Raw genomic sequence first — 26,581 nt, 5'->3', positions numbered from 1 at the left:
TTATCTCTCGTATTAAATCTTTTATTTTTCTTTTGTATTTTTGTATTTTTTTTTTTTGGTGTTTAGTTGTGTTTTTATAGTGAGATGTTTAAATTCCTTTCTCATTTCCTTTTGTGTATTTTCTATAGATATTTTCTTAGTGGTTACCATGGTTATTATGTTTAACATGCTAAAGTTATAACACCATAATTTGAATTTATACTAGCTTAACTTCAATAACATACCAAAACTCTTCTCCTTTACAGGTCCGTCCTTACCTCTTTTGGTCGCTGATGTCACAAAATTACACCTTAATACATTGTGTGCTCCAAAGCATACACTAATAATTATTTTAAATGCATTAGTCTCTTAAATTATGTGAAAACAAGATTTGGAGTTACAAACCAATGTTACAATAATACTAGTTTTTAGATGAACAATTGTTTCTTTTCTTTAAATGTATTAGTCTCTTAGATCTTGTAGAAAACAAAAAATAAGTTATAAATCATTTTTACAATAATGCTTGTTTTTGTAATTACCCATATATTTACCATTATTGAAATCTTTACTTCTCTATATGGATTTGAGTTACTGTCTGTGTCCTTTCATTTCACCTTGAAAGGACTCCCTTGAGCATTACTTGCAGGGGAGGTCTAGTGGTAATGTACTCTCTCAGCTTTTGTTTATCTGGGAATGTATTAATTTCTCCCTCTCTTTTGAAGGACAGCTTTGCTGGATATAGGATTCTTGGTTGATAGCTTTTTATTTTAGCTCTTTGACTATATTGGCCCACTGCCTCTGGCCTCCAAAGTTTCTGATGAGAAATCTGCTTATAATCTTATTGAGGCTTTCTTGTATGTGATGAGTCATTTTTCTCTTGCTGCTTTCAAGATTCTCTCCTTGTCTTTTGACATTTAAAAGTTTGATTATAAAGTATGTCTATGTTGGTCACTTTGAGTTTGTCTCACTTGGAGTTTGTTAAGCTTCTTTTATGTTTATATTCATGTATTTCATCAAATTTGGGAAGTTTTCAGCCATTATTTCTTCAAATATGTTCTCTGTTATTTTCTCACTTCTCCTTCTGAGAGCTCACAATACATATTTTGGTCTTCTTGATGGTGTCCCACAGCTCCCTTAGTCTCTGTTCACTTTTCTTCAATCTGTTTTCTTTCTGTTCTCAGACTTGATAATTTACATGTTCTGTCTTAAAGTTTGCAGATTCTTTCTTCTGCTTGCTCAAGTTTGCCTTTAAGTCCCCTAGTGAATTTTTCATTTCAGTTATTGTACTTTTCAGCTCCAGAATTTCTTTTTGGTTTCTTTTTAGGTTTTCTATTTCTTTATTCATATTTCCATTTTATTTAGACATTGTTTTCTTGACTTTCTCCCATCTTCCTTTAGTTCTTTGAGTATCTTTTAAACAGTTGTTTTAACATTTTTGTCTAGAATATCTGCCATCTGGTATTTTTTAGGAACAGTTTCTGTTGGTTTAAGTTTTTTGTTTTTTTTATTGAAATGGCCATACTTTCCTCTTGCTTTGTTTGCCTTGTGATCTTTTGTTGAAAACTGGACATTTGATTCTAATAATGTGGTAACTCTGGAAATCAGATTCTCTTTCTTCCCAGAATTTGATGCTTTCTTATTGTGATTTTTGTTTTTTTGACTGTTGTAGGCTGTCTCTGTGCTGAAGGTAAACCTGAGGTATAAACTTTAGGTCTCTTCAAGTCTTTTCCTGTGTCTTCCTCTGGGCATGTTCAGTCACTTTCTAATTTTTCCCTGTATATGCAGTAGTTTTTGAATGTACTAGTGTTTAGTGTCTGGCTCCCAAACGGGGGGAAAAAGGAAAATGAAGGGGGCATAAAAAGGCACTGGTTCTTTAAGTCCCCCAGAAGTCACTTCAGCTAGAGGGAGAGGGACTTGCAACAATGAGAGGAGGTGTAACAATTATGGCTGTCTGCCTCTTTGTCTCCACCTATGTGATCAGAAACAGCAATCAGTGATCAGAGCACAGATCCCCAGTGTTTGGAAGACAGGGTTATTTTTGTCCACCTTGGCTCCCACAACCTGCATGTGTGTTGCTCCAGGAACATGTGCACAGTTGGGTGATAACTGCCATGTAACTGAGGGTGGTGGATGGATAGCTGCTGCTATACTAAGAAATGCAATTGACCATAATTAACCACAATTAACCTCCAAAGTCTGCCCCTGGAAGTTGCAAGCTTTCAATAGATTCCAGTATTCCAAAATAGTTACATCAGACAGATTCTGCCAGTACAATTGTTGTCCAGGTGGGGAGACAGAGTCCTAGTACTTCCTACTCTACCATCTTCCCAGAATCCTCTTCTGTAAGGTGATTTTTTTAAGACCACAGGAATATCCTGTTTTTGAATAATCTCTTACCCAGTGGTTTTAACATACATTTATGATTCTTGGCTGTATCAATTATTGCACTGCTGTTTGTAAAATGAAATATATTTTCTAATTGCTCCATTCTAGGAGGTAATTATTTTGAGATTTTGCTGTCTAAACTGTCTTTATCCTCACAGTTGTTGAAACATTGACTGGATCTAGAATTTTAGGTTCGAAATAATTTTCCTTCAGAATTTTGAAGGCATTGTTTCACTACCTTCAGGCTTCCACTGTTTTTGTTGGTAAGTCTGAAGGGCATTCTGATTCTTGCTCCTTTGTACGTGGCCTTTCTTTCCTCTCTGGAGGCTTATAGGATTTTCTCTTTGTCTTCAGTTTTTAAAATTTCAGTGATGTCCCTTGGTGTCTGTTTTTGTTTGTTGTAGTAGGCCTTTGATGGACCTTCTTAATCTGACCATTATGCATTTCAGTTTTAGGAAGCTTATTGAATTATTACATCAGTTAAAGGCTTTCCACTATTTTGTTCTGTTCTTGCTTTTGGGAGCGCCTCTTCTTCATATGTTGGACCTTCTGAATAAGTTCTCTAATACTCTTATCTTTTCTCTCTTATTATTCATCCTTTTCTCTTTTTTTTTCCCCCTCTTTTTCTTGATGAGTCTGGCTAAAGGTTTATCAATTTTGTTTATCTTCTCAAAGAACCAGCTTTTAGTTTTATTGATCTTTGCTATTGTTTTCTTTGTTTCTATTTCATTTATTTATACTCTGATCTTTATGATTTCTTTCCTTCTACTAACTTTGGGTTTTGTTTGTTCTTTCTCTAGTTCTTTAGGTGTAAGGTTAGATCGTTTATTTGAAAGTTTTCTTGTTTCTTGAGGTAGGATTGTATTGCTATAAACTTCCGTCTTAGAACTGCTTTTGCTGCATCGCATAGGTTTTGGAGTGTCGTGTTTTCATTGTAATTTGTCTCTAAGTATTTTTTGATTTCCTCAGTGATCTCTTGGTTATTTAGTAATGTATTGTTTAGCCTCCATGTGTTTGTGGTTTTTACATTTTTTTCCCTGTAACTGATTTCTAGTCTCATAGCATTGTGGTCTGAAAAAAATGCTTGATATAGTTTCAATTTTCTTAAATTTACTGAGGCTTGTTTTGTGACCCAAGATGAGATCTATCCTGGAAAACGTTCTGTGTGCACTTGAGAAGGAAGTGTAATCTGCTGTTTTTGGATGGAATGTCCTATAAATATCAATTAAATCTATCTGGTCTATTGTGTCATTTAAAGCTTGTGTTTCCTATTAATTTTCTGTCTGGATGATCTGTCCATCAGTGTAAGTGAGATGTTAAAGTCCCCCACTATTTTTGTGTTACTGTCGATTTCCTCTTTTATAGTTGTTACCATTTGTCTTATGTATTGAGGTGCTCCTATGTTGGGTGCATATATATTTATAATTGTTATATCTTCTTCTTGGATTGATCCCTTGATCATTATATAGTGTCCTTCCTTGTGTCTTGTAACATTCTTTATTTTAAAATCTATTTTATCTGATATGAGTATTGCTACTCCAGCTTTCTTTTGATTTCCACTTGCATGGAATATCTTTTTCCATCCCCTGACTTTCAGCCTGTATGTGTCCCTAGGTCTGAAGTGGGTCTCTTGTAGACAGCATATATATGGGTCTTGTTTTTGTATCTATTCATCAAGCCTGTGTCTTTTGGTTGGAGCATTTAATCCATTCACATTTAAGGTAATTATTGATACGTATGTTCCTATGACCATTTTCTTAATTGTTTTGGGTTTGTTTTTGTAGGTCTTTTCTTCTCTTGTGTTTCCCACTTAGAGAAGTTCCTTTAGCTTTGTTGTAGAGCTGGTTTGGTGGTGCTGAATTCTCTTAGCTTTTGCTTGTCTGTAAAGCTTTTGATTTCTCCATCAAATCTGAATGAGATCCTTGCTGGGTAGAGTAATCTTGGTTGTACATTCTTCCTTTTCATCACTTTAAATATATCTTGCCACGCCCTTCTGGCTTGTAGAGTTTCTGCTGAGAAATCAGCTCTTAACCATATGGGAGTTCCCTTGTATGTTATTTGTCCTTTTTCCCTTGTTGCTTTCAATAATTTTTCTTTGTCTTTAATTTTTGTCAATTTGATTACTATGTGTCTCAGTGTGTTCCTCCCTGGGTTTCTCCTGTATGGGACTCTCTGCGCTTCCTGGACTTGGGTGGCTATTTCCTTTCCCATGTTAGGGAAGTTTTCGACTATAATCTCTTCAAATATTTTCTCGGGTCCTTTCTCTCTCTCTTCTCCTTCTGGGACCCCTATAATGCGAATGTTGTTGCATTTAAAGTTGTCCCAGAGGTCTCTTAGGCTCTCTTCATTTCTTTTCATTTTTTTTTCTTTATTCTGTTCTGTGGCAGTGAATTCCACCATTCTGTCTTCCAGGTCACTTATCCATTCTTCTGCCTCAGTTATGCTGCTATTGATTCTTCTAGTGTATTTTTCATTTCAGTTATTGTATTGTTTATCTTTTTGTTTTTTGATTCTTCTAGGTGTTTGTTCTTTAAATCTTCTAGGTCTTTGTTACAAACATTTCTTGTGTTTTCTTGATCTTTGCCTCCACTCTTTTTCTGAGGTCCTGGATCATCTTCACTATCATTATTCTGAATTCTTTTTCTGGAAGGTTGCCTATCTCCACTTCATTTAGTTGTTTTTCTGGGGTTTTATCTTGTTCCTTCATCTGGTACGTAGTCCTCTGCCTTTTCATTTTGTCTGTCTTTCTGTGAATGTGGTTTTTGTTCCACAGGCTGCAGGATTGTAGTTCTTCTTGCTTCTGCTCTCTGCCCTCTGGTGGATGAGGCTATTTCCATCCTTTTGTCTTTTTATTCTGATTTATGAAAGATTTTTCTTAACTTTATCTACTAACTCTGTTTTGAGTGTTTTCATTGCTGTGATTGTATTTTTAACTTTTGAGAACGTTTTCTTTTCTTTAAATGTTTCTTTTAAAAATATCCCACTGTGTTTCATGTAAGTAATATCTTCTCTTAGTTCTCTCAGGATAATGATAGTCTTTTAAAATTAAAATTTTTAATTTTTTTTGAATTTTGAAGTGAGTTTAGACTTACAGGAGAGTTGCAAAGAGAGTACATAAGAGTACTTAAGTTTCCTGCATACCCTTCACCAGGCTTCCCTTAATGTTAATATCTTATATAGTTGCAGTACTTTTGTCAATACCAAGAAGTTAACATTGGTTCAGTACTATTAATTAAACTATAGACTTTACTCAGGTTTCCCCAGTTTTTTTTTAAACTGATTTGTTGTTGTTGTTGTTGTTGTTGTTGTTCCAGGATCTAATCCAAGAAACTGCATTGCATTTAGTGGTGATGTCTCCTTAGTCTCCCCTGATCTGTGATAGTTTCTTAGTCTTTTTTTTTTTTTAATGACCTTGACAGTTTTGAAGAGGACTGTTCAAGTATTTTGTAGAATTGTCCTTTAATTCAAATTTGTCTGATGTTTTCTCATGATTATACTAGGGTTATGTGTTTGGGGGGAAAATACCACAGAAGTCAGGTTGCCTTCCTCCCCTCCCCTCCCCCTAATTTTAATTTCTTTTTTTTTTTTTTGCGTAATCTCTTCAAGTTGCATTTTTTTCTACAGGTAGTCATTATTTTTAAAAAATTCTTTCATGTTGGAGGTTTTTCTCAGACATCTAGTAATCCTTAATTGACTGCTACAATTTAAGAGAGAGGATTGAAAAACTGATTCAAGATTATGAAAATATAAATGAGGCTTGTTGACTATTAATTTCACTGTGGGTGATCTGATTGGGCATCTTAATTTGGGATCTCTAATGTTCTACTTGAGGCTTTTTTTCATTGGTCTGGTTAGATTCTGCAAAGAAGGATCCTTCAGTTTCCCTCCTGGAGGGTGAAAATTAGGGAAAGAGGGCTGGGAGGTCTTACTCAATATGTTTACTTAATCTCTCCATTTTCAATATGGTGCCCTCTCCTTTACTGTTGCTGGCATTCCTCAGCCTAGAAACCCTCCATTTAACCCTGTGTAGAGTATAAATCTTCAGTCTCTTACCAAGATGGTAGAGCAACAGGCACCTGGCTTTACAGCTGGGAAGAAAATCTAAGGATCTGAAGCTTCTGAAACGGAATTTCAGCCAGTCCTCCTTATAGTTCCATCTTTCACTTCCACTTCCTGGACATTTTGGAGATTCTGTGATGTAAATTTTATTTATTCTAAGTTTACCACAGATGGCTCATGATTTAGTTTTCTTCGGTTTGTGTAGTCATTTATCACTCTTCCATCTGCCTTCTAAGAAAATTATCTTGCTATTGTCTCCCCTGACTTTTTTGGGGGGAGGTGGGAAGGAGTGTCTTTTTATGGCTTACGGCTTTTAAAAAATTCCTTGACTGTTGTTTTAGTGGGATTTCAGGCAGGAGCAAAAGTGGATATGTGTTCGACCTACCATCCTTATCCAAAAGTTTGGCAAGACTTCATTAAAGATTTCTTGAAAGGTGAGAAGTTTGTACCAGCTTCCTCCTTGATAAACATTCTATATCCCTGGACTGAGAAATGAGGACTAGGACAGATAAGTACACCATGTTATTTTCTCTGACTATTATACCCTAAAGAAATACATTGCTGTTTTTTTTTTTTTTTTTCTTTTTGCCACCCTGTGTAGTTCCCTGAGCAGGGATTGAAGATTGAATCCGGGCCCTGGCAATGGAAGCACGGAATTCTAACCACTGGGCCACTGGGGAATTCCCTCTACCATCTAGGTCTTTTTTTAAAAATATTTATTTATTTATTTATTTAGGCTGCGCTGGGCCTTAGTTGTGGCAGGCAGGATCTTCATTGTGGCATGTGGGATCTTTAGTTGCAGCATGCGGGATCATTTAGTTGCAGCATGCAGACTTCTTAGCTGCGGCATGCAGGCTTCTTAGTTGCAGCATGCATGCAGGATCTAGTTCCCTGCCCAGGGATAGAACCGGGGCCCCCTGCATTGGGAGTGCAGAATCTTACCCATGCACCACCAGCAAAGTCCCCATCTAGATCTTTATTCAGTGGTTTCTTCTACATGGAATGCTCCTTCCTCCCCCTCCTTGCTTTTCTCCCTAGTTCTTCATTGCTAATGCCTTCCCACTCCAAGCAGTCTTCTTTGATCCTTGTCCTCACCATTACCACCTCCAAGTTTGGATAATGTACCCTTCTTTTATATTTCTACACCTAGCAATTATTATACTACTGTAATTGTTTAAGTGTCCACAGCCACTTAGCCAGGGACCAAATCTTATTTATCTTTGAATATACGTTATTTATCTCACAAATTGGAACACAAGTCCTTGTCATTTTAAAATTCAAAACTTGCAGGAAAATAAAATATGGCTTAAAAAAAACTGTATAATTCTCTTATGGATACTGAATTAATACCAAAATCCATTTAAGAGTTCATCAATAAAATGACAGAAATGAAGAGGAAAAGTCAGTGATTCTTTCTGAATAAATTTCAGTGAAGTTACTATGGCTTAAAGAGCAAGGATATGTTGTGTTAGGTTGGATACTTTTATCAGTGGCTATGAAGACTAATTGCTGCCTCTTTAATTAGAATTGCTTGGAAAATACCATGTCATTTGAGTTCAAGGAGAACATGTTTACTAAGTTTGGTAAAATCTGTTCTATTTTATTTAGAGAAATATCTAAATAAATAAGTGCACTAGCTATAATTAGCGTTACCTCATTTTTTAGGAACATGGAAAGCCTTCTGCAGATATTTTCAAGAGTCCCCAAATAAAAGTTCAAGAACATATACAGTTGATCTTTGAATAACAGGGGTTTGAACTGCATGGGTCCACTTACACGTGGATTTTTTTTTTCAGTAGTAAATACTGCAATTACTACAAGAACCAAGGTTGGTCACATCTGCGGATGCTGAATCTTGGACTTGAAGGAACTGCATATACGGAGGACCCACTCTAAGTTATACACGGCTTTTTGACTGTGTGGAGGGTCAGCACCCCTAACCACTGCTGTTGTTCAAGGGTCAATTATATGTATTTTTAAATAAAAGAAAATTTGACATTGGCAACATTTCGTATAATGAAGGAAATGTTTATTTGGCTAAGCAGAATATCCTACAACTGGATCTGCGGAAAGGCCTTCTTTTGGAGGTGATAAGACAGCAGCTATATGAGGCTTCCCCAGGGGTCAATTCCATTATTTGTCCACTTAGAGGAAAAGTCTTAGCCTAATTCATGGCAAGGCTTTAGGGATACCAAACTTGTATGCAAGCAAAATTTTTGTCAGGGTACATTTTTGTCAGGAAAGGGTCCATAGCTTTTATTAGATTTCTAGTAGTGTCTTGACCTAAGAAAATGTAAGAACCATTGGTTTAGGTACTTAACTCACTGTGCTTGCTTGAGGGCATAAAGTGGAGGGGGCAGAAGAGTGAGGATTAATTGTGGCTTTAAGACTTAACTTTTTGGGACTTCCCTGGCAGTCCAGTGGTTAAGACTCCGAGCGCCCAATGCAGGGGGACACGGGTTCAATCTCTGGTTGGGGAAGTAAGATCCCGCATGCTGCATGGAGCAACCAAAAAAACCCCAAATACACACACACACACACACACACACACACACACACACACACACACACACACACAACAGACAACTTTTTGGTATATGTTTAACTGATTCACTTTGCTGTACACCTGAAACTAGCACAACATTGTAAATCAACTATACTCCAATAAAAATTTTTAAAAAATACTTAACTTTTTGGACATAACTCATAATAAGATAACATTAATGTCATGACATATATATATAACTGATACAAAATTTTACAGAACAGTATTTATCATTATAAAGTATGGTGAACTCTTAACATTTTCTATTCTATTGCATATTTAAATTTTAAAATGTTGGTTGTAACCCACTAACTTAATTTCTTAGTATTCTGATTATTGGTAACCCATAGTTTGAAAAACACTGGTTTAGTGCTTGTAAAACCCTTTCCTATACTCTCAGACCTCACAGTAGTCCCATGAGGTACATATGACCTCTTTTTATTTTTACAGATGAGGTGACTCAGAGATGGTAAGTGACTTGTTCAAGTTTGCACTGCCAGTAACGTGGCAGAGTCAGAGTGTGATCTTGGTCCTAGGTTTTGACCCAGTTCCCCTGGCACCTTTTGTTACATCCCATCCAAACTACATACTTTTCCCTTCCTCTTCTCACTCCCTTCTTTACCACAATTGTAGGGAATAGTATTAGCTCAGACTACACAATTGGGTAAATCCTAATTTGCCAGTTGGCATACCTGCACTGTCCCCAGTCCTGTTGCTTGTCATTTGGGGTCCTCTCTTAGAAGTTCAGGATTTCCCTATCAGTGTAAAGAAGTTCTTTCCTTCTTTTTTCTTCTCCACCCTAGACCAGTGGTTTTCAAGCCTGGATGTAAAGAGGTTCAATCAGTTGTGGAACTTAATATTGAAATATCTGGGTCCCCAGCAGGGATTTTTTTTTTTTTTTTTGGCTGCATTGGTTCTTCGTTGCTGCGTGTGGGCTTCCTCTAGTTGCGGTGAGCGGGGGCTACTCTTCATTGCGGTGTGCGGGCTTCTCATTAGGGTGGCTTCTCTTGTTGTGGAGCATGGGCTCTAGGCGCGCGGGCTCAGTAGTTGTGACTCGTGGGCTCTAGAGCGCATGGCTCAGTAGTTGTGGTGCATGGGCTTAGTTGCTCCGTGGCATGTGGGAGCTTCCCGGACCAGGGCTCAAACCTGTGTCCCCTGCATTGGCAGGCGGATTCTTAACCACTGCGCCACCAGGGAAACCCTCCAGCAGGGATTCTGATGCAGAAGATCTGGAATGGAGTTTAGACATTTTTTTTTAATAATTTTTTTTATTGAAGTATAGTTGATGTACAGTATTGTATGTTATAGGTGTACAATATAGTGATTTACAATTTTTAAAGGTTATACTCCATTTATAGTTACTATAAAATATTGGCTAGGGACTTCCTTGGTGGCACAGTGGTTAAGAATCTGCCTGCCAATGTAGGGGACATGGGTTTGAGCCCCGGTCCGGGAAGATCCCACATGCCGCGGAGCAACTAAGCCCATGTGCCACAACCACTGCAGCCCGCGTGCCTAGAGCCTGTGCTCCGCAACAAAGAGAAGCCACCGCAATGAGAAGCCCACACACCACAACAAAGAGTACCCCCGCTCGCCACAACTAGAGAAAGCCCGCGCACAGCAACAAAAACCCAACTCAGCCAAAAAATAAATTAAAAATTATATACATTGACTATATTTCCTGTGTTGTACAATATATCCTTGTAGCTTATTTTATACATAACAGTTTGTACCTCTTAATCCCCTACCCCATTATTGCCCTTCCCCCTTCCCTCTCCCCACTGGTAAGCAGTAGTTTCTTCTTGCTATCTGTGAGTCTGCTTCTTTTTTGTTATATTCACTAGTTTGTTGTATTTTTTAGATTCCGCGTATAAGTGATATCATACAGTATTTGTCTTTCTCTGTCTGACTTACTTCACTAAGCATAATACCTTCCAAATCCATCCATGTTGTTGCAAATGGTGAAATTTCATTCTGTTTTTAATGGCTGAGTAGTATTCCATTGTATGTATACACCACATCTTCTTTATCCATTCATGTGTTTTTAAAAAGCTCCACAGGTAATTGTTATATGTAGTCAAGGCAGAGAAATTCTACCCCGAATACATTATAATTGTTGGGCATAGAAGGAAAACCAGGATTTGGGAAGTAGCTAGAGATTCTTTGGTTCCTTAGAGTTTAGGGACTTAATAATGAGAGACCTGTCCTCTCCTTGGCTCCCAACCTTTGTGGGTGGGTATAAACATTTGGAAACATAATTAGAGCCTGACTGAATTGTTGAGAATCTAGTGGTTCTTTTCTCCCCACTGCCTCCTTTTTGATGAAATATTGGAAATCATAGGGTCGGAATGTGTCCATCAAAGTATACAATTGGAAAAGGCACCTTGTGAAATGGTAAGCTTGGATTATTGTTTAATACTTTTCGTGAATAGTAAAGTCTTTGAATGTGTAATGCTTTTGATTTACAGATTTAAACCAATAGCTAAAAAACTGAACTTTATACTCCAAGTTAAATAGTGTATTTGACCACAGAAATGATACTTTGACTAGTTTTGTACTGTGATGAGCAAAACAGGAATTGATAAAATTTTGGTTTCTTAAAAAAAGACATTTCAAATCTCTCTCTTTCTCTCTTTAGTTCTTTTTGGAGGTGGATATCTGCTCAGACAATAAGAATTTTAAGAGGTCAGTTACAAATAATGCTCTCTCATGTTTACAGTGTGATAAAAATTTTATGTTCATGTGCTAAAATATAAAACTGTAGGCTTTTATGTTAAAAGTTGCCTTCCGCAAAAGAATATAGGCAGACTGGAGGTGGGAGGTGGGTTACCTGAAGTGGTTGAGACTGACAGAGGTAGTAATCCACCACCTTTTCTCTTCAATTCAGGCCTGGAATCAGTGGAAATGGGACGGTCTGTGGAGTAGCTTCTAGAGTGTCTGGACAGCTACTCAGTGATTTTCCATACACGACCTCTCTTTTCTGTGGTTTGTAGGCTTGTGCCTGGAAATACCACTCAGTGGAGCTGCCGGTTGGTGAACAGGCTCTTTAGCTGTTGACACGTTGCGGCTTTCAGTCTCTGGAACCTATAGGTTCCTTCATGTTCTTCTTGGCTAGGAAAGAAAAATTTGAAATTGACCCTATGGAACCTTTCATTTGTTCGTTAATCCTTTTTCTTTTCCCATGGAAGAAAGGAGAATTGCTCCTTTCTCAGTGAGTTCTATTTTTTTGTGTAGTTATCTAATTTTGCTTAGACTATAAACTAGAATCTGTCCCTGAGTGCCTTATTTCTCTTGTGAAGAAGGCAGCTATTATTTTCTGTTAGTTGAGATGAAATTTGGAAAAATTTTTTTTAATCTATTATTTTTAAGCTTGATTATTCACTGCTCTAAAATGAGAAAGAAGTAGCCTTTTCAACTGCTGTACTTTTTGGTGTTCTTCAGAGTGGTAAATCTGTTAGAACTTTTCCCTCCCTACCTCCTTCTCTCCCTTTTTTCCTTCCGTCCTTTTTTTCTCTTTTTAATGATTTGGTTTTTTTGAAGGTTCTGGAAATGTGCCTCTTTATAAAATTTGGAGCTGTTAAAAAAAATTATTTTAAAGAAACCTAATATTCCAAGGGAGAAATGTATAGTGAATTTATTTATTTAATTTAATTTATTTTTTTGGCCACACCGTGCGGCATGCGGAATCTTAGTTGCCCCACCAGGGATCAAACCGGGGCCCCCCCACCACCCCGCATTGGAAGCGTAGAGTCTTAACCACTGGACCGCCAGGGAAGTCCCCCGTATGATGAATTTAGACGTCAATTTTTTCCTTTCACATGATACTTTTATATTTGATTCTGGTTTTAAAAATGAAAGTTAGCCTAAGGAATCTCCAACTGGCTTTTAGGAAATGTCTATAGGTATTTTTAGCATTCCTGGCAATTTGTTATTACTGTTTCATTCTTCTAGCACAGTGGTTCTCAAATTTCAGGACTTGTTAAAATATAGATTACCATGCCCCAACCTGTAGGTTCCAGTACAGTTCGCTAGTCTGTGGTAGAGCCCAGGTGATGCGGTTGCTGCGGCTGCTGCTGTGGTCGGGCAACCACGCTTTGCGAACCACTGCTCTAAGGTTTACAGATTCTGTTGTGTTTTTGTAAACAAATAAGCTCTGATTCATAAATTACACCGAAATAATGGTGCATGTGTCGTTTTTAACATATTTAGTGATGATTGTCAAATATTTTAAAATCTTGATGTTTTATTATCTAATGTCAAAGAATACTACTGTTTACTTTTATACATCAAAGTGGTTTACAGCATATAAAATTATTAATAATAAGTTTATTATTTATTTATAACCTTCTCTGAGGGCACCTCAGTATCAGGACTGGGAATCATTACTCTGAATTAAAATCGTTGGTCAGGCTACAAGCTGTTTAATACTAATTTGATGTGTAGTTTTGACTTTTAAATAGCATTTTTGAAATGACAGAATAAATATTGTTTCATTTAGTTTGGGTTTTTATTGTGGTTGTGAGCTTTGAACTATGTTTTGGTCTTTGTTAATTAGTTTGCTAGCGGTTGGCAACATCTAATCCTGACTAGTAAGGCCCTGTATCTAGAAAACTTGTGCTTAATTGAGATAACACCTCCATAATTTTAATTATAAATTTTAAATTTGATAGTAGATTCACTTTCTCCCTATCAATGTCAGCAACCAGCACATTAGAGTCCAAAACAGACATTTTGGGGTGAATTTTTTTTTTTAAAGTTTTTAAAAAATTAAATAATTAATTAATTAATTTGGTTACGCCAGGTCTTAGTTGCGGCCCATGGGCTCCTTAGTTGTGGTTTGCCAGCTTCTCAGTTGCAGAACGTGTGCTCCTTAGTTGTGGCATGCAAACTCTTAGTTGTGGCATGCGTGTGGGATCTAGTTCCCTGACCAGGGATCGAACCCAGGCCCCCTGCATTGGGAGCACGGAGTCTTAACCACTGCGCCACCAGCAAAATCCCTGGGGTGAATTTTTAACAGATGTGATTTAAGAAAAAACTCATGGAGACAAGTAAAGATTTTTTTAAATTAAAAAATACTCATCTGGAGTTTGTTTTAAAGCAAGCTGTGTGTGTGTGTAGTATATATATACACGCATTTAGTTTGCCTTATATATGTATGTACATATGTAAATGTACTTCATGTGTGTATATTTATATGTATATACACTTATGTAAAATTCATAGCCTCTCACAGTATAGTGTTTGGAACCAGATGATAGTTATGTAAACACCAAGTTTCAAATGACCACCGCTCTCCCCAAACCCTTACCCTGCATTCTCCCCAATACTAACAACTGAAATCGCAGTATCACAACCAGCAGCTTTCACCTACTGCAGAGATTTCTCCACTGATCATTATTATCTCTTGGACATCACCAAATTGATAGATATTGGGAATGGCTTATAGTTTTTAGAGAGAATGTTCTTTGAGGAAAAGGGAACTGATTTTAATTTTTTAGGCATAGTTCCCATGATCTGGATTTTCTTTTCTTTTAGAGAGCAAAGGCCTTGAAAAAGAATAGCCAAATAAACTAGTTCTCAAACTCTGCCTTGCTTCCAAGTGCCAGCTGTGGTGTACTAGGTCTAACCTGTGACTTTCCTCAGATACAGGTTATTATCCATAACCTGCTTTTCTCACTTACCCTTCATCTTCTCCATAGCCCTGAGAGATCATTTTGAAGGAATAATGGATGAACCTTCTTCCTTGGCCAAACCTGTGGAGCTGAACCAGCACTCCCGATTCATAATTGGTTCTGTGTCTGAAGATAACTCAGAGGATGAGATTAGCAACCTGGTGAAGCTGGACCTACTGGAGGAGAAGGAGGGCTCTCTGTCACCAGCCTCTGTCTGCTCAGATACGCTCTCTGACTTGGGGATCTCTAGCCTACAGGATGGCTTGGCCTTACACATGAGGTAAGTCAGAGAAGTTTAATGTTTTACTTATTTAATCTGTCCTATTGGTTTCACTGATCTTGTTCTGAAAAGAGCAAGAATAATTTGAGCCAAGATTTTTTCACCTTTTTCTGTATCATTGGACTTTTTGATGAGTAAGTGGGAAATGATGTATTTTACCTGGAGTGCAGGTTTTGAAAGTGTCTTTTCCTAAATGTTCCTCTAAACTTTCTCCCGTTCCTCCCACATGCTAGGTCTTTTAGTGAGACCTAGCAAGTAAGAGTGAGGAATTTCAGTCTCCGTACTACTTTGACTAACACTGTTATAACTGCCTGATGATTGATAGGACTTTTCCAGGGGTGGGCAAATTTGTAGTAATCTTTCTTTGAACTGCTTTATCATGTCAGAAAGTTATATTCTAATTCTGGCAGGGCCAGTCTTTATTGAGGAACAAGGGGTTGTTGTAGAGCTCTCCTTTTTCTCTAGAAATGCGATTCTCTACATGTAATTGAGAATGCCAGTAAATAGTAACACTAGATTATTCTTATTTATTGATGTTTGATTGTACAACCAGTGTGTGAACTTTTGGTCATTTGCTTTGCATTTCTTGGATTGAAAAGTCTGAATTAGTGGTTCTTGGTTTTTACTGTACATCAGAATCGCTTGGGGGACCTTAAGAAATGATCCCCATCCCCAGAAATTCTGATTCAGGTGATACTGGCCTGGGTTGGAGCTGGGGCATTTTTTTTTAAAGCTATTTGAGTGATTCTGATATACAGCCAGGGTTGAGGTTATCGGTTAGGCTAGATAAACATAAATTAGGGTGACTATTGCTGCTGTTATTATCTTGGTGCTTCTCTAATTAATGGATCATAAAATAATTCAGCTCCTTTTTATACACTCAAGATACAGATTCTGTAGTAAAATCCTATACTGGGTCTGGCTGAATGCGACTGTCCTGCCTTATGGTTATCCCTGGGGATTTGGGGTCCTTGCTTCTGAAACATGAAGTAGTGAGTGTCAGTGGTCACCCCTGTTTGGCTACGTGGAGGTCGAAAGAAAAGAGTTAAGCAAGTTAATTATGTTTTACTTTTCCTAGAACTGCAATGAACCAGCGAGATAATTTAGCCTAATGCCTTTTATTTAAATAGATGAGAAAACTGAGGTCTAAAGAGGGAAAATAACTTGCCTAAAGGTAAATAGCTAGAAGACTGGAATTCAAAGTTAGATGCCCGGATTCCATTGAAGTAACTTTTCTCCCCTATTTCCCTGACCATACAAGTGTTTTAATTATATAACTAGTGCAGACAAAGTTGCTTTTTAGGAGTTAGTGAATAAAGTATTATATCTAATCTCTGGGCTAAAAAGAGGAATAGAAGTCAGTATTTAGTAGCAGGGAAAAGAGGTCAGGTTTTTATCTTTATGTAAACATTTTTTCTTACTTAATAGTTCACTTAATGGTTGGCCTGAAGGCTAATACTGGGGGCGGTATCCCTGAGGTCATTTGTAAATGAGTGGGGGTTGTGACTGGTGGGATTACTTGCATCCAGAAGGCCAGGACCAAAGATTCTAAACCTTCTGCAATGTACTGGATAATCACACACAATGGAGAATTGTTCTCACAATGTGATGGTGCCCCTGTTGAGAAAGACTGGATGAAATCTAAATCCTTAAAGCCACACAGCACTTGAGAAATTTGTCCAATTTGAGGCCAAGTGAAGCAGGATATCCATTCATTGGATTAGGAAATTGTGAGTTTGGCAATGGTGAGATAAATATAATTATAAGAAATTCAGCTGATGATATTACAAGGCAGTTTATAGTTGCCAAATCATTCCCAAAGTTGATGGCTCTTATTGCAAAGTCTATGGGGTCAGTGGTATGAGCACTTGAGAATTTCTTTGCATGCCCTTCTGTTGCAAAACTCATGCCTGTAGCTTGTGGAGGAACCACGGATTGATGTGTGGTCAGCAGTCTGGGAAGGAGACAGTGCCAGTTTCTACTTGCTTCTCAGATAGCTAATGTTCCAAAATAGAACAAAGGTTCTCCATTGATTCATTTTTTTTTTTAAACTTCCATCACTTTTTTTTTTTTTTTTTTTGGCTGCATTGGGTCTTCATTGCTGTGCATGGGCTTTCTCTAGTTGTGGCGAGCGGGAGCTACTCTTTGTTGTGGCATGTGGGCTTCTCATTGTGGTGGCTTTTCTTGTTGTGGAGCATGGGCTCTAGGCCCCCTGGGCTTCAGTAATTGCAGCACATGGGCTCAGTAGTTGCAGCACGCCAGCCCTAGAGCGTGTGAGCTTCAGTAGTTGCGATGTGTGGGCTCAGTAGTTGTGGCTCGCAGGCTGTAGAGCGTAGGCTCAGTAGTTGTGGCACATGGACTTTGTTGCTCTGCGGCATGTGGGATCGAACCCGTGTTGCCTGCATTGGCAGGTGGATTCTTAACCACTGCACCACCAGGGAAGTCCCCATTGATTTATTTCTTAAGTCACTTGTGGATATGATGTCCTTGGGGGGTAATTTATTTATTTATTTATTTATTTTAAATTTTTATTTATTTGTTTATTTATTTTTGGTTGTGTTGGGTCTTCGTTTCTGTGCGAGGGCTTTCTCTAGTTGTGGCAAGTGAGGGCCACTCTTCATCGCGGTGCGCGGGCCTCTCACTGTCACGGCCTCTCTTGTTGAGGAGCACGGGCTCCAGACGCGCAGGCTCAGTAATTGTGGCTCACGGGCCTAGTTGCTCTGCGGCATGTGGGATCTTCCCAGACCAGGGCTTGAACCAGTGTCCCCTGCATTGGCAGGCAGATTCTCAACCACTGCGCCACCAGGGAAGCCCCTTGGGGGGTAATTTAAATTGTTCCAAATTCATTTTATATATTAGAAAGGACTGTTCTGACATTTGCCACCAATTAAGTAGGTGACCACAGACAATTCATGTTACCTCTTTGGACTCATATTCCTCATCTGTGAAAATGATGATATTGATTCAGATACTCCTTTTCGCCCTTTGAACCCAAATTAAATAGAGACTGGCTGAGTTTAGGATTAGCTCCCAGAATGAATAGTCTTAATCCTTCACAGCTGATACAGATTAAAGAGGCAGGTACATTCTCAAAAGATGCTAACTGGAGGTCATCTAAAACCAAGTGAAGTAATTGCCATAGTAAAGGATGAGAGTGGGCCCCTCTCTCAGGTTAGGGCTTTGTTTTAGGTGCTCAATGAGAAGTCTAGTGGGTGTGATGGATGAATAGGCAGAAAAAGAAAATAGACTTTTCCAGAGTTGGAGATGACTTGCATCACATGTTTTCTAGAGTGCCAGGGGAAGATTGGATTAATCACTCTCTAAGCTTTATGACCCAGACATTTGAAAATAATACCCTAAGAAAGTAGTTGTAGCTTGGTGGGAATATATAGGCATCATGGTAGATAACTGTGCTTTGGCTTTTTATTTTTAGAGAAGATCAGCTAGGGTTTGTGACCTGTATATCAGCTAGGTCGATACATTTCTGAACCTTACTATTATTATTTTTTTTTCAGTTTTCATAAAGGTCTATTTCATTATTGGTGGGTAGCGCATTTAACAGTTAAATATATTTAAATAATGTATAAGTGACTGCACGACTGCAGCATTGGTAACTAGATAGATAACCAATTCAACTAGAAACCAGCTAACAAGTAACTCTCTAAATATTTAAAATACAGCTCTTGTTTAGATCATCCTTTGTTTTGATCACCTTCTGGGGGGCAGGGAAAGCCGGCTGGTCACATTGGAAATATATTAAGGCCAAATCTTCTGGTATCCATTCTCAGAGGTTTCGTTCAGGTGGATTAAGCCTCCAACTCCAGGGCAAGCCCAAGCTTGTGGCCTCCAGCATTAATGCTCTTGCCATCTACCAGAGCAGACAGTGTAAGCTTCACACCAGGCCTCAGAGTCTGAGTGTAGCACACACTCCAATTAAACTAGAGTTGTTGACTTTTGCAGAAATGGAAACAGTGGGATCCAACTGATATTTAGCTGCAATGCCAAAGCTAGTGCAGTTGGTTCCTGCAGTGCCAAAGCTAGTGCAGTTGGTTCCAAGCAGGGTTTACTGAAGTGTCAAGATCTTCACGTACTTTCTGATAAATTGACCCTCCAAATTCTGTCCCATCATTGATGTTAGTGTGTAGCTGGAAGTCCCCAGTCCTGTAGCCCACTGCAAAATTATTCCTTGTCAGCTTTGATTTGGCACTGTCAAAAGTCATCTGGTGCCCAGCAAGCCAGCCCTCATAACCAAAGACCGCTGAACCGTGGATTGCAGGTCCAGCAAAATCAAAGCCAACATCACAACCAAGGTTTATACACTCCCTCTTGTAAGAAGACTTGATTTTACCGCTTTTCTTTCCCGTGTTTGGTGAAAAGGTGGTATCGGATGGCAGTTTCAAACCTTGACAAATCTGGTCTTCAATAGCGATTTCTGTTCCCAGAGTGTTATCAGTGTTCCACTTTTTTGTGAAAGTCAGACCATACTCACACCATTTATATTTGGTATCCAAGGTCCCAGTAACTTTACCAGTGTCTGTTTTAGATTAACCAGATGTTGAGAATTCCACCCCACTGCATGACTTTGTTTTCACATCTAGTTTCACCAGCCCAAAACCAAATCCTTTGTTGAAAATATCTCTGGCAGCTTTGCCAAGGTCAGCACATGATGGAGGAATACACATTGGCCTTGGGCAGTTCTGTCAGTAGACCTTGGGAAAAGGTGATCTGGTGGTCTCCTGGGGTAGGGGGCTGAGGCAGCTCACTCGGGGTCAGGCTGCAGCTGCCAAGGTTGGAGGGCGAAGTTCATTATTAATATTTAATTGAACATTTGAGGAGAAAAACCATTAAAGACTGAATGTAGGCATCTCAATTTTGATACCTAATGTGTGATTTGGTGGCATATAATAGAGCCATCTAGTTGTATGGATATTGACATTTTCTCTGCTCCTTGTGGGATGCCACCTGAGGTCAGATTGTTCTGCATACTTACAATGCTGTGCAAATCCAGATTACCCCACACTATCACACTATCAAACAAAGATAGTAATCAGTTTTGTCAAATAGTATGCTGATTTCCTGGTTGAAGTCCAGTTTGAGACAGGTTAGCCTCACAGTTGAATCTTTTACCTCTTAAGGTACTGTGATTTCTTTAAGTCTTTTTTATACTATAATTCATGTATTTGAAACTCCATCTCAATTTTCTCTTAAACTTCTTAAAAATGTATACTCCGAATATCAAAGGGCCAACATTTTATGCTTAGCAAGCATGTTTGGTTAATGACTTTATTTGCGAACAATCTGTAAATGCTGTTGTTTGTGTGTGTGTATATGTGTGTGTATATATATATATATATATATATATCAAGCCTAAGATGTCCTGTAGCTGGGGTTTAAGAAAGTAGTTGCTGCTGTGGAAGGAGAGAGTCACTCAGTTCACTCAGGAAGGGCTTCTTGAAGGTGAGTTATATTCCTATCTCCTTTATGGTCTAGAAAGAAAAGTACTTTACCAATATCTTAGAAAATTTAGAATTCACATATGAGATTGTCTATAACGTGTTTGACTCTTCAGAAGAATCTAACTAGAGAGTTTTGATGCTATTTTCTAATTAGAAATAATCTTTAAAGTTTCTCCAGTGACGCCAGTCACGGAATGCAGACAGGTAATATACCGAATTTGGGATCAGCTCCTAGATACCACACTTCATGGTCATATTAAAAATTTCATATAGAGCTGTACCGAGCTTCATCCATAAGAAATAAGGTGATTCTAACCTTAGGTAGAATCTGAGAGCATCTGGGAGTGGCTCTCAGCTTCCATTCCCATTGACTGGGTCAAGAGGGAAGTTATAGGGAACAAGAATAGTAAGAGAGAGAGCTGACCTATTCCTGCTACATCCTATCCTATTTTTCACATTGTCTGTATGAATTAGCAGTCCTGTTTTCTCAGTGACTAATTAGAAAAATAAGAGTAGTGATTGGTAACATTATCAAGTGCTTTACTATATGCCAAACTCTCTGATGCGCTTTATGTGGAGTGTCACACTTAATCTCCACCACAGCAAACCCATGAGGTAAGTAATAATATACTCTTATTACGCACGATTCATGGATGGGGAGTTTATGGATGGGGAATTGCCCAGTCAGAGCGCATACTGTCAGCCACTACACTAAAACAAGAACCCTGGGTGTAATAGATAGGTTGTGGTCTCTTTGAGCAATTTTTCTCTAATTAAACGTCAGCCTTGTTTAAAAGGGACAGAAGTTAGAAAAAATATATATATTTCTTTTAGATTTCTTTTTGATGTGGACCTTTTTTTTTTAAAGTCTTTATTGAATTTGTTACAATATTGCTTCTGTTTTATGTTTTGGTTTTTTGGCCGTGAGGCATGTGGGCTCTTAGCTCCTGGACCAGGGATTGAACCTGCATCGCCTGCATTGGAAGACAAAGTCTTAACCACTGGACTGCCAGGGAAGTCCCTGAAAATATATTTTTACATAATGCTTTATTAAAGAAGCAATAAGGAAAATTAAAAACAAAATACTAGAAAGCAAACATAAAGCCTTGTATATCCACCACCCAGAGATAACTCCTGCTAATACCCTATTGTATAGTCTTCTGGATCCTTTTCTGTGCATATGTGCATATGCGTTTCTTGCTACTGAAATGAGATCATCCTGTACACATTGTTTTACAGTCTCTTTTTTGTCAAAAATTTCCACTTTTGTATTTCAATAAATTTTCATCTCATCTAATATGTACACCACATTCAAATTTCTCCAGTTGACTCTAAAATCCTGGTTCATCCAAACTGGTATCAAATCCAGGACCATACGTTGTATATCATATCCCTTAAATTTCTTAATCTATCGGTACCCTCTTTTTTTTTGGTGACAGTGACTCGTTGAAAAGGAAGGTAGCAAATCATGAAAGTATATGGCTACTAGTGATAGTTTGGTGGTATAGAGATAAATGAAAGGAAAAATAAAGGATAATTTACCATTCCACACTTTTTATTGTTATAGCATGTGTAGCACAACAATTTGGTGTTGCATTAATGATGATATTTTAGTGGATTGTACAATCATAATGAAAGTGACCATTATAAAATATAGTACGATTTGACCAAAAGCTATGAAGAACAAGAGCTTTCTAGTTTTAGCTGTATATATTTGTGTTTGACCTGGAAAGAAACAAGGATTCTCTTTATTTTTTAGTCTCTCACTTTTAAACTCCTGAGTCTGAAGTGATTTCATTTAAATCTAGTGATGGAGGTGAAAATAAATAGCTGCAAAAGCCTTTGGAAAAGTAAAATGTGCCATACTGGTATAATATATTATTTATTATGGAGGAGTCCATTTGTGAGGTAAATTTTCATATTAGGGCTTTTGGGAATTTAGATCTGAAAGGCTTTTGATTACAGCAAACATTTACTGTCAACGTTATAGTTTTATATGTTGAAAATAATCATTATTGAGAGGGCAGGAAACTTCATTTCCCCTTCCTATCTTTTGGCTCATCTCTCTCGAGCTGTGACATGGGGAATAAGGAAACTGGCTCTAGTTTTGAGTTTATATTATGGCTTTGCTTGCCGATGGGCCTGTGAGAGTGTTCTTATGTTTGGCTTTCTTAGATTTCCCATTTAGCTTCCCTGAGCTTCCCCCCTTCCCCCAGCAGCTCTCCGAACTCTTTACTCTCAATACTCCTTCCTTGATATTCTGAGGTTCCCAGTTGCCATGGTACCTCAGAAGTCTGGTAGACAGAGAAGGTCATTATGAGATCTGCAACGTGGTACTTTTTTGCTGAGGGCAGTAGTTTCCTGTCTCTATCTCCCACTCATTCCTTCTTTCCATTCAGAAAACAGGAGCTGTCTCTGTCTGTGTCCGTATTATAGTCTCCAGAGTTTATTCTACAAATGTAGCTAATTGTAGGCATGAAATTACAAATGTTCTAATGTTTAGGACAGCTGCTTGAAAGTGTTTATTCCTTTTAGTACTTCTAGTGTAATGCATACATTTTCCCCCTCTGTTTTTCCTGTTAATATGAATTTAAAAGGGAAGTTTGCTTTTACTACTTAAATTTTTAAAAATTATGAGATGTACGCTTATTAGAGAAAATTTGGAAATCCAAAAAGTATAAAGAAAGAAATAAAAAACAATCCAGGATATGATCATCCAGCAATAACTGCTGTTAATATTTGATATGTTTCCTTTCAGTGTTTTTTACCCCTTAAGGATAAATTTCATTAAAAAGTATATACATAGGTGATGTTGTAATGAATACACAGCTCTGTTTCCTGCTTTTTTTCCCCACATAACAATATTTTCTCATGTCCTTAAAAATCTTTCATAAACGTGACTTTTTCAGAGTGCTAAAGTAGAGTTATGCTTGTTTCTAAGTGACTTTCCCTACTATGGGCTCTTTGGTTTCTGAGGCAGTTTATTACTCCTTGACGATCTACTTTCTATTTTCCAAAAAATTTTTTGACATCTATAGTCTGTTGGGGGTCTCTTCTACCATTCTCTTTGTCCTTATATCTTTATACCTCTTTTGCTATTTTATTGTCATTTTTGTGATTTTGGTAGGGAACAGTAATAAACAAATGCTCACACTTTCAACTGGTAGTCCCATTCACTTCTTAATCTAGTGCAGTTGGGCTTCTGCATTTACCATTTCTTGTAGCTACTCTTAGAAAACTCACTGGTGACTTCCTAATGGCCCCAGTCAACAGTGTTGACTTTTCTCTCGCTGTTGAAACTACTCCCTATGTTTTACGAACATAATCTCCCAATTCTGTTTTCTGATCCTTCCCTCTTAGGTGCTTGAATAGGCTTGTTTTTTGTTTTATTTATTTATTTATTCATTCTTGGCTGCGCTGGGTCTTCGTTGCTGTGCGCGGGCTTTCTCTAGTTGTGGTGAGCAGGGGCTCCTCTTCGTTACGGTCCACGGGCTTCTCATTTGCAGTGGCTTCTCTTGTTGCGGAGCACAGGCTCTAGGCACGCAGGCTTCAGTGGTTGTGGCGTGTGGGCTCAGTAGTTGTGACTCGCGGGCTCTAGAGCACAGGCTTAGTAGTTGTGGTGCTTGGGCTTAGTTGCTCTGCGGCATGTAGGATCTTCCCGGACCAGGGCTCAAACCCATGTCCCCTGCATTGGCAGGAGGATTTTTAACCTCTGCGCCACCAGGGAAGCCCTACATATTCTTGTTGATGCTATCCCCCAATAATTCTTGAATTCGTCCCCTTCTTTCCATTGCTACTGCCATTGCTCTTGCTCTTATTTCTTATTTGGATTATGGCAATAGTATTTTAGCGCTTCTCCAGTCTCTTTCCCCATACAGTATAAGCACCACATGGCCATTGTCATCTCTCTAAGGTAAACTGATCATCTCAAAGCACTATTCAGTGGGTCTCCATTATCCATAGGATATTTTATTGTCTAGCCAAACACTGTGCCAGGGTCCTCATGTTCTTTCTTTCTTTTTTTTTTTTTTAATTATTTAAAATATTTATTTATTTATTTTTGGCTGTGTTGGGCATTCGTTGCTGCATGAGGGCTTTCTCTAGCTGCGGTGAGCGGGGGCTACTCTTCGTTGCGGGTGTAGGCTTCTTATTGTGGTGGCTTCTCTTGTTGCGGAGCACAGTCTCTAGGCACGCGGGCTTCAGTAGTTGTGGCATGCGGGCTCAGTAGTTGTGGCTCGCGGGCTCTAGAGCACCAGCTCAGTAGTTGTGGCACACGGGTTTAGTTGCTCCGCGGCATGTGGGATCTTCCCGGACCAGGGCTTGAACCCGTTCCCCTATACTGGCAGGTGGATTCTTAACCACTGCGTCACCAGGGAAGTCCGCTAATGTTATTTCTAATACTCACAACAGCTGTAATCATTATGATGGGCTTAATGAGATCTGTAAGGGGCCCACTAATGTCTCAGAGATGTTTGAACTGGGTTTTGAAGGATGAACAGAAAACAGACAAGACAAGCTAACAGAGATAGGTGTGTGTGTAGTAGGAAGGGTAGAGATGGTGAGGTTGACAACATGTGTAAAGGTACCAGACTGTGGAAACATCCAGCATGTTCAGGCAGTTGTAAGACATGGAGTATCACTGGAATGTAAGGGGGACAGGGTAGTTAGAGCAGTGGAAGAAGAGGATGGTGAGATAAAGGTCAGATGGTTAAGGATCTTGTATGTCATACTAATGTTGCAGGAAGAAGGACCCCTGCCAGGGCCCGAGAGTGGGCTCTTGTTTAACACTCAGAAGTGAATTGTCCGAGGAGACACATGTGCTGACAAAGCAAGAGACTTTATTGGGAAGGGGTGCCCAGGAGGAGAACAGTAGGGTAAGGGAACCCAGGAGATTTGCTCTGCCGCGTGGCTCGCAGTCTCAGGTTTTATGGTAATTGGGTTAGTTTCCAGTTGTCTCTGGCCAATCACTCTGACTCAGGGTCCTTCCTGGTGGTGTGGGCTTCACTCAGCCAAGATGGATTCCAGCGAGAAGGATTCTGGGAGGTTGGTAGGACACACGGACTGGCGTCTCCTCTCTCCTTTTGACCTTTCCCAAATTCTTCCAGTTGTTGGGAGCTTGTTAGTTCTGCGTTCCTTACCAGGACCTCCTGTTGCAAGCAGCTACTATCTTGCCTGGCCAGGGTGGGTGGTTTCAGTCAGTGGTTCCCCTAACACTAAGACATATATAAGATGGAAAACATGGGGACTTCCCTGGTGGCACAGTGGTTAAGAATCCGCCTGCCAATGCAGGGGATACGGATTCGAGCCCTGGTCCGGGAAGATCCCACATGCCGTGGAGCAACTAAGCCCGTGCGCCACAACTACTGAGCCTGAGAGCCACAACTACTGAAGCCCGTGCGCCTGGAGCCCATGCTCCGCAACAAGAGAAGCCACCACAATGAGAAGCCCGTGCACCACAATGAAGAGTAGCCCCCGCTCGCTGCAACTAGAGAAAGCCTGCGCACAGCAACGAAGACCCAATGCAGCCAAAAATAAATAAATAAATAAATTTATTTTTTTTTTTTAAAAAGGATGGAAAACAGTATTTAGGTTTGGCTGTACAGCAGAATCATCTGCAGAGCTTTAAAGAAATATGGATTCCTGAGCCCTGTCTCAGACTGATTAAATTACAGTCTCTGGTCATTCTGCTACTCTCCAGGTGAGTCTGATCTGAAACCTGAGCTGAGGACCACTTTTTCAGAGTTTAGAGCAATGCCTGGCATATAGTATATGCTTAATAAATGTTTGTTGCATTGAAATTAAAGTTGTGCAAGTAGATTTGATCACTGTGAGGAAGAGTATATAGGTAGAAGGGAAACGTATCTTAAGGAAATGTCTACCTTCAGGTGGAAGGAGGGGGAAAAAGGAGACAGGAAATGATCGGTGAGGTAGAAGGAGAACCAAGAAAACCAGAGGAAAGATGATTTTAAGGTAGAAGATGTGACATGAAGTGGTGAATAGAGATGAAAGACGGAGACAAAGCACTGGAGTTAGGAGTAGGAGAAGCCTGAGGCGAACAGCTTTCAGTAGATGGCAAGAGATAAAGTAGTGAACAAATGGTGAAAGAACAGGAATTTCAAGTTCACCTCTTAAGAAGTTGATGGCAAGGAAGAAAATACAATAGTTACTTAAGGGCAAAATAGGATCTGCTCACTTGCTCCCTCTC

At 38.9% G+C, this 26,581-nt stretch overlaps 1 protein-coding gene and 1 pseudogene across 5 annotated transcripts in view; one reads left to right on the top strand and one right to left on the bottom strand.

Annotated features, from left to right (window-relative positions):
* The window catches only part of ACACA (acetyl-CoA carboxylase alpha), a 203,418-nt gene that overhangs the window by 44,815 nt on the left and 132,022 nt on the right, over nucleotides 1-26,581 (top strand). For 3 of the 4 annotated variants that reach the window (XM_082373891.1, XM_082373890.1, XM_082373893.1), the window contains 2 exons: nucleotides 11,607-11,653; nucleotides 14,668-14,920. In XM_082373891.1, coding sequence (XP_082230017.1) covers nucleotides 11,607-11,653; nucleotides 14,668-14,920 — 300 coding nt within the window. The remainder of the gene's footprint in view (nucleotides 1-11,606; nucleotides 11,654-14,667; nucleotides 14,921-26,581) is intronic. The other variant, XM_082373892.1, reaches the window with a different exon arrangement.
* LOC309619118 (non-selective voltage-gated ion channel VDAC2 pseudogene) lies at nucleotides 18,418-25,597 on the bottom strand (annotated as a pseudogene). Its single transcript has one exon. The product of its transcript is annotated as a non-selective voltage-gated ion channel VDAC2 pseudogene (transcript).

The sequence above is a fragment of the Balaenoptera borealis genome (genome assembly GCF_965194805.1).
Source record: "Balaenoptera borealis genome assembly, chromosome: 20".
NCBI lineage: Eukaryota > Metazoa > Chordata > Mammalia > Artiodactyla > Balaenopteridae > Balaenoptera > Balaenoptera borealis.
Note: the sequence above shows the minus strand (reverse complement) of the source record. Positions and strands in the feature narration are given on the sequence as shown.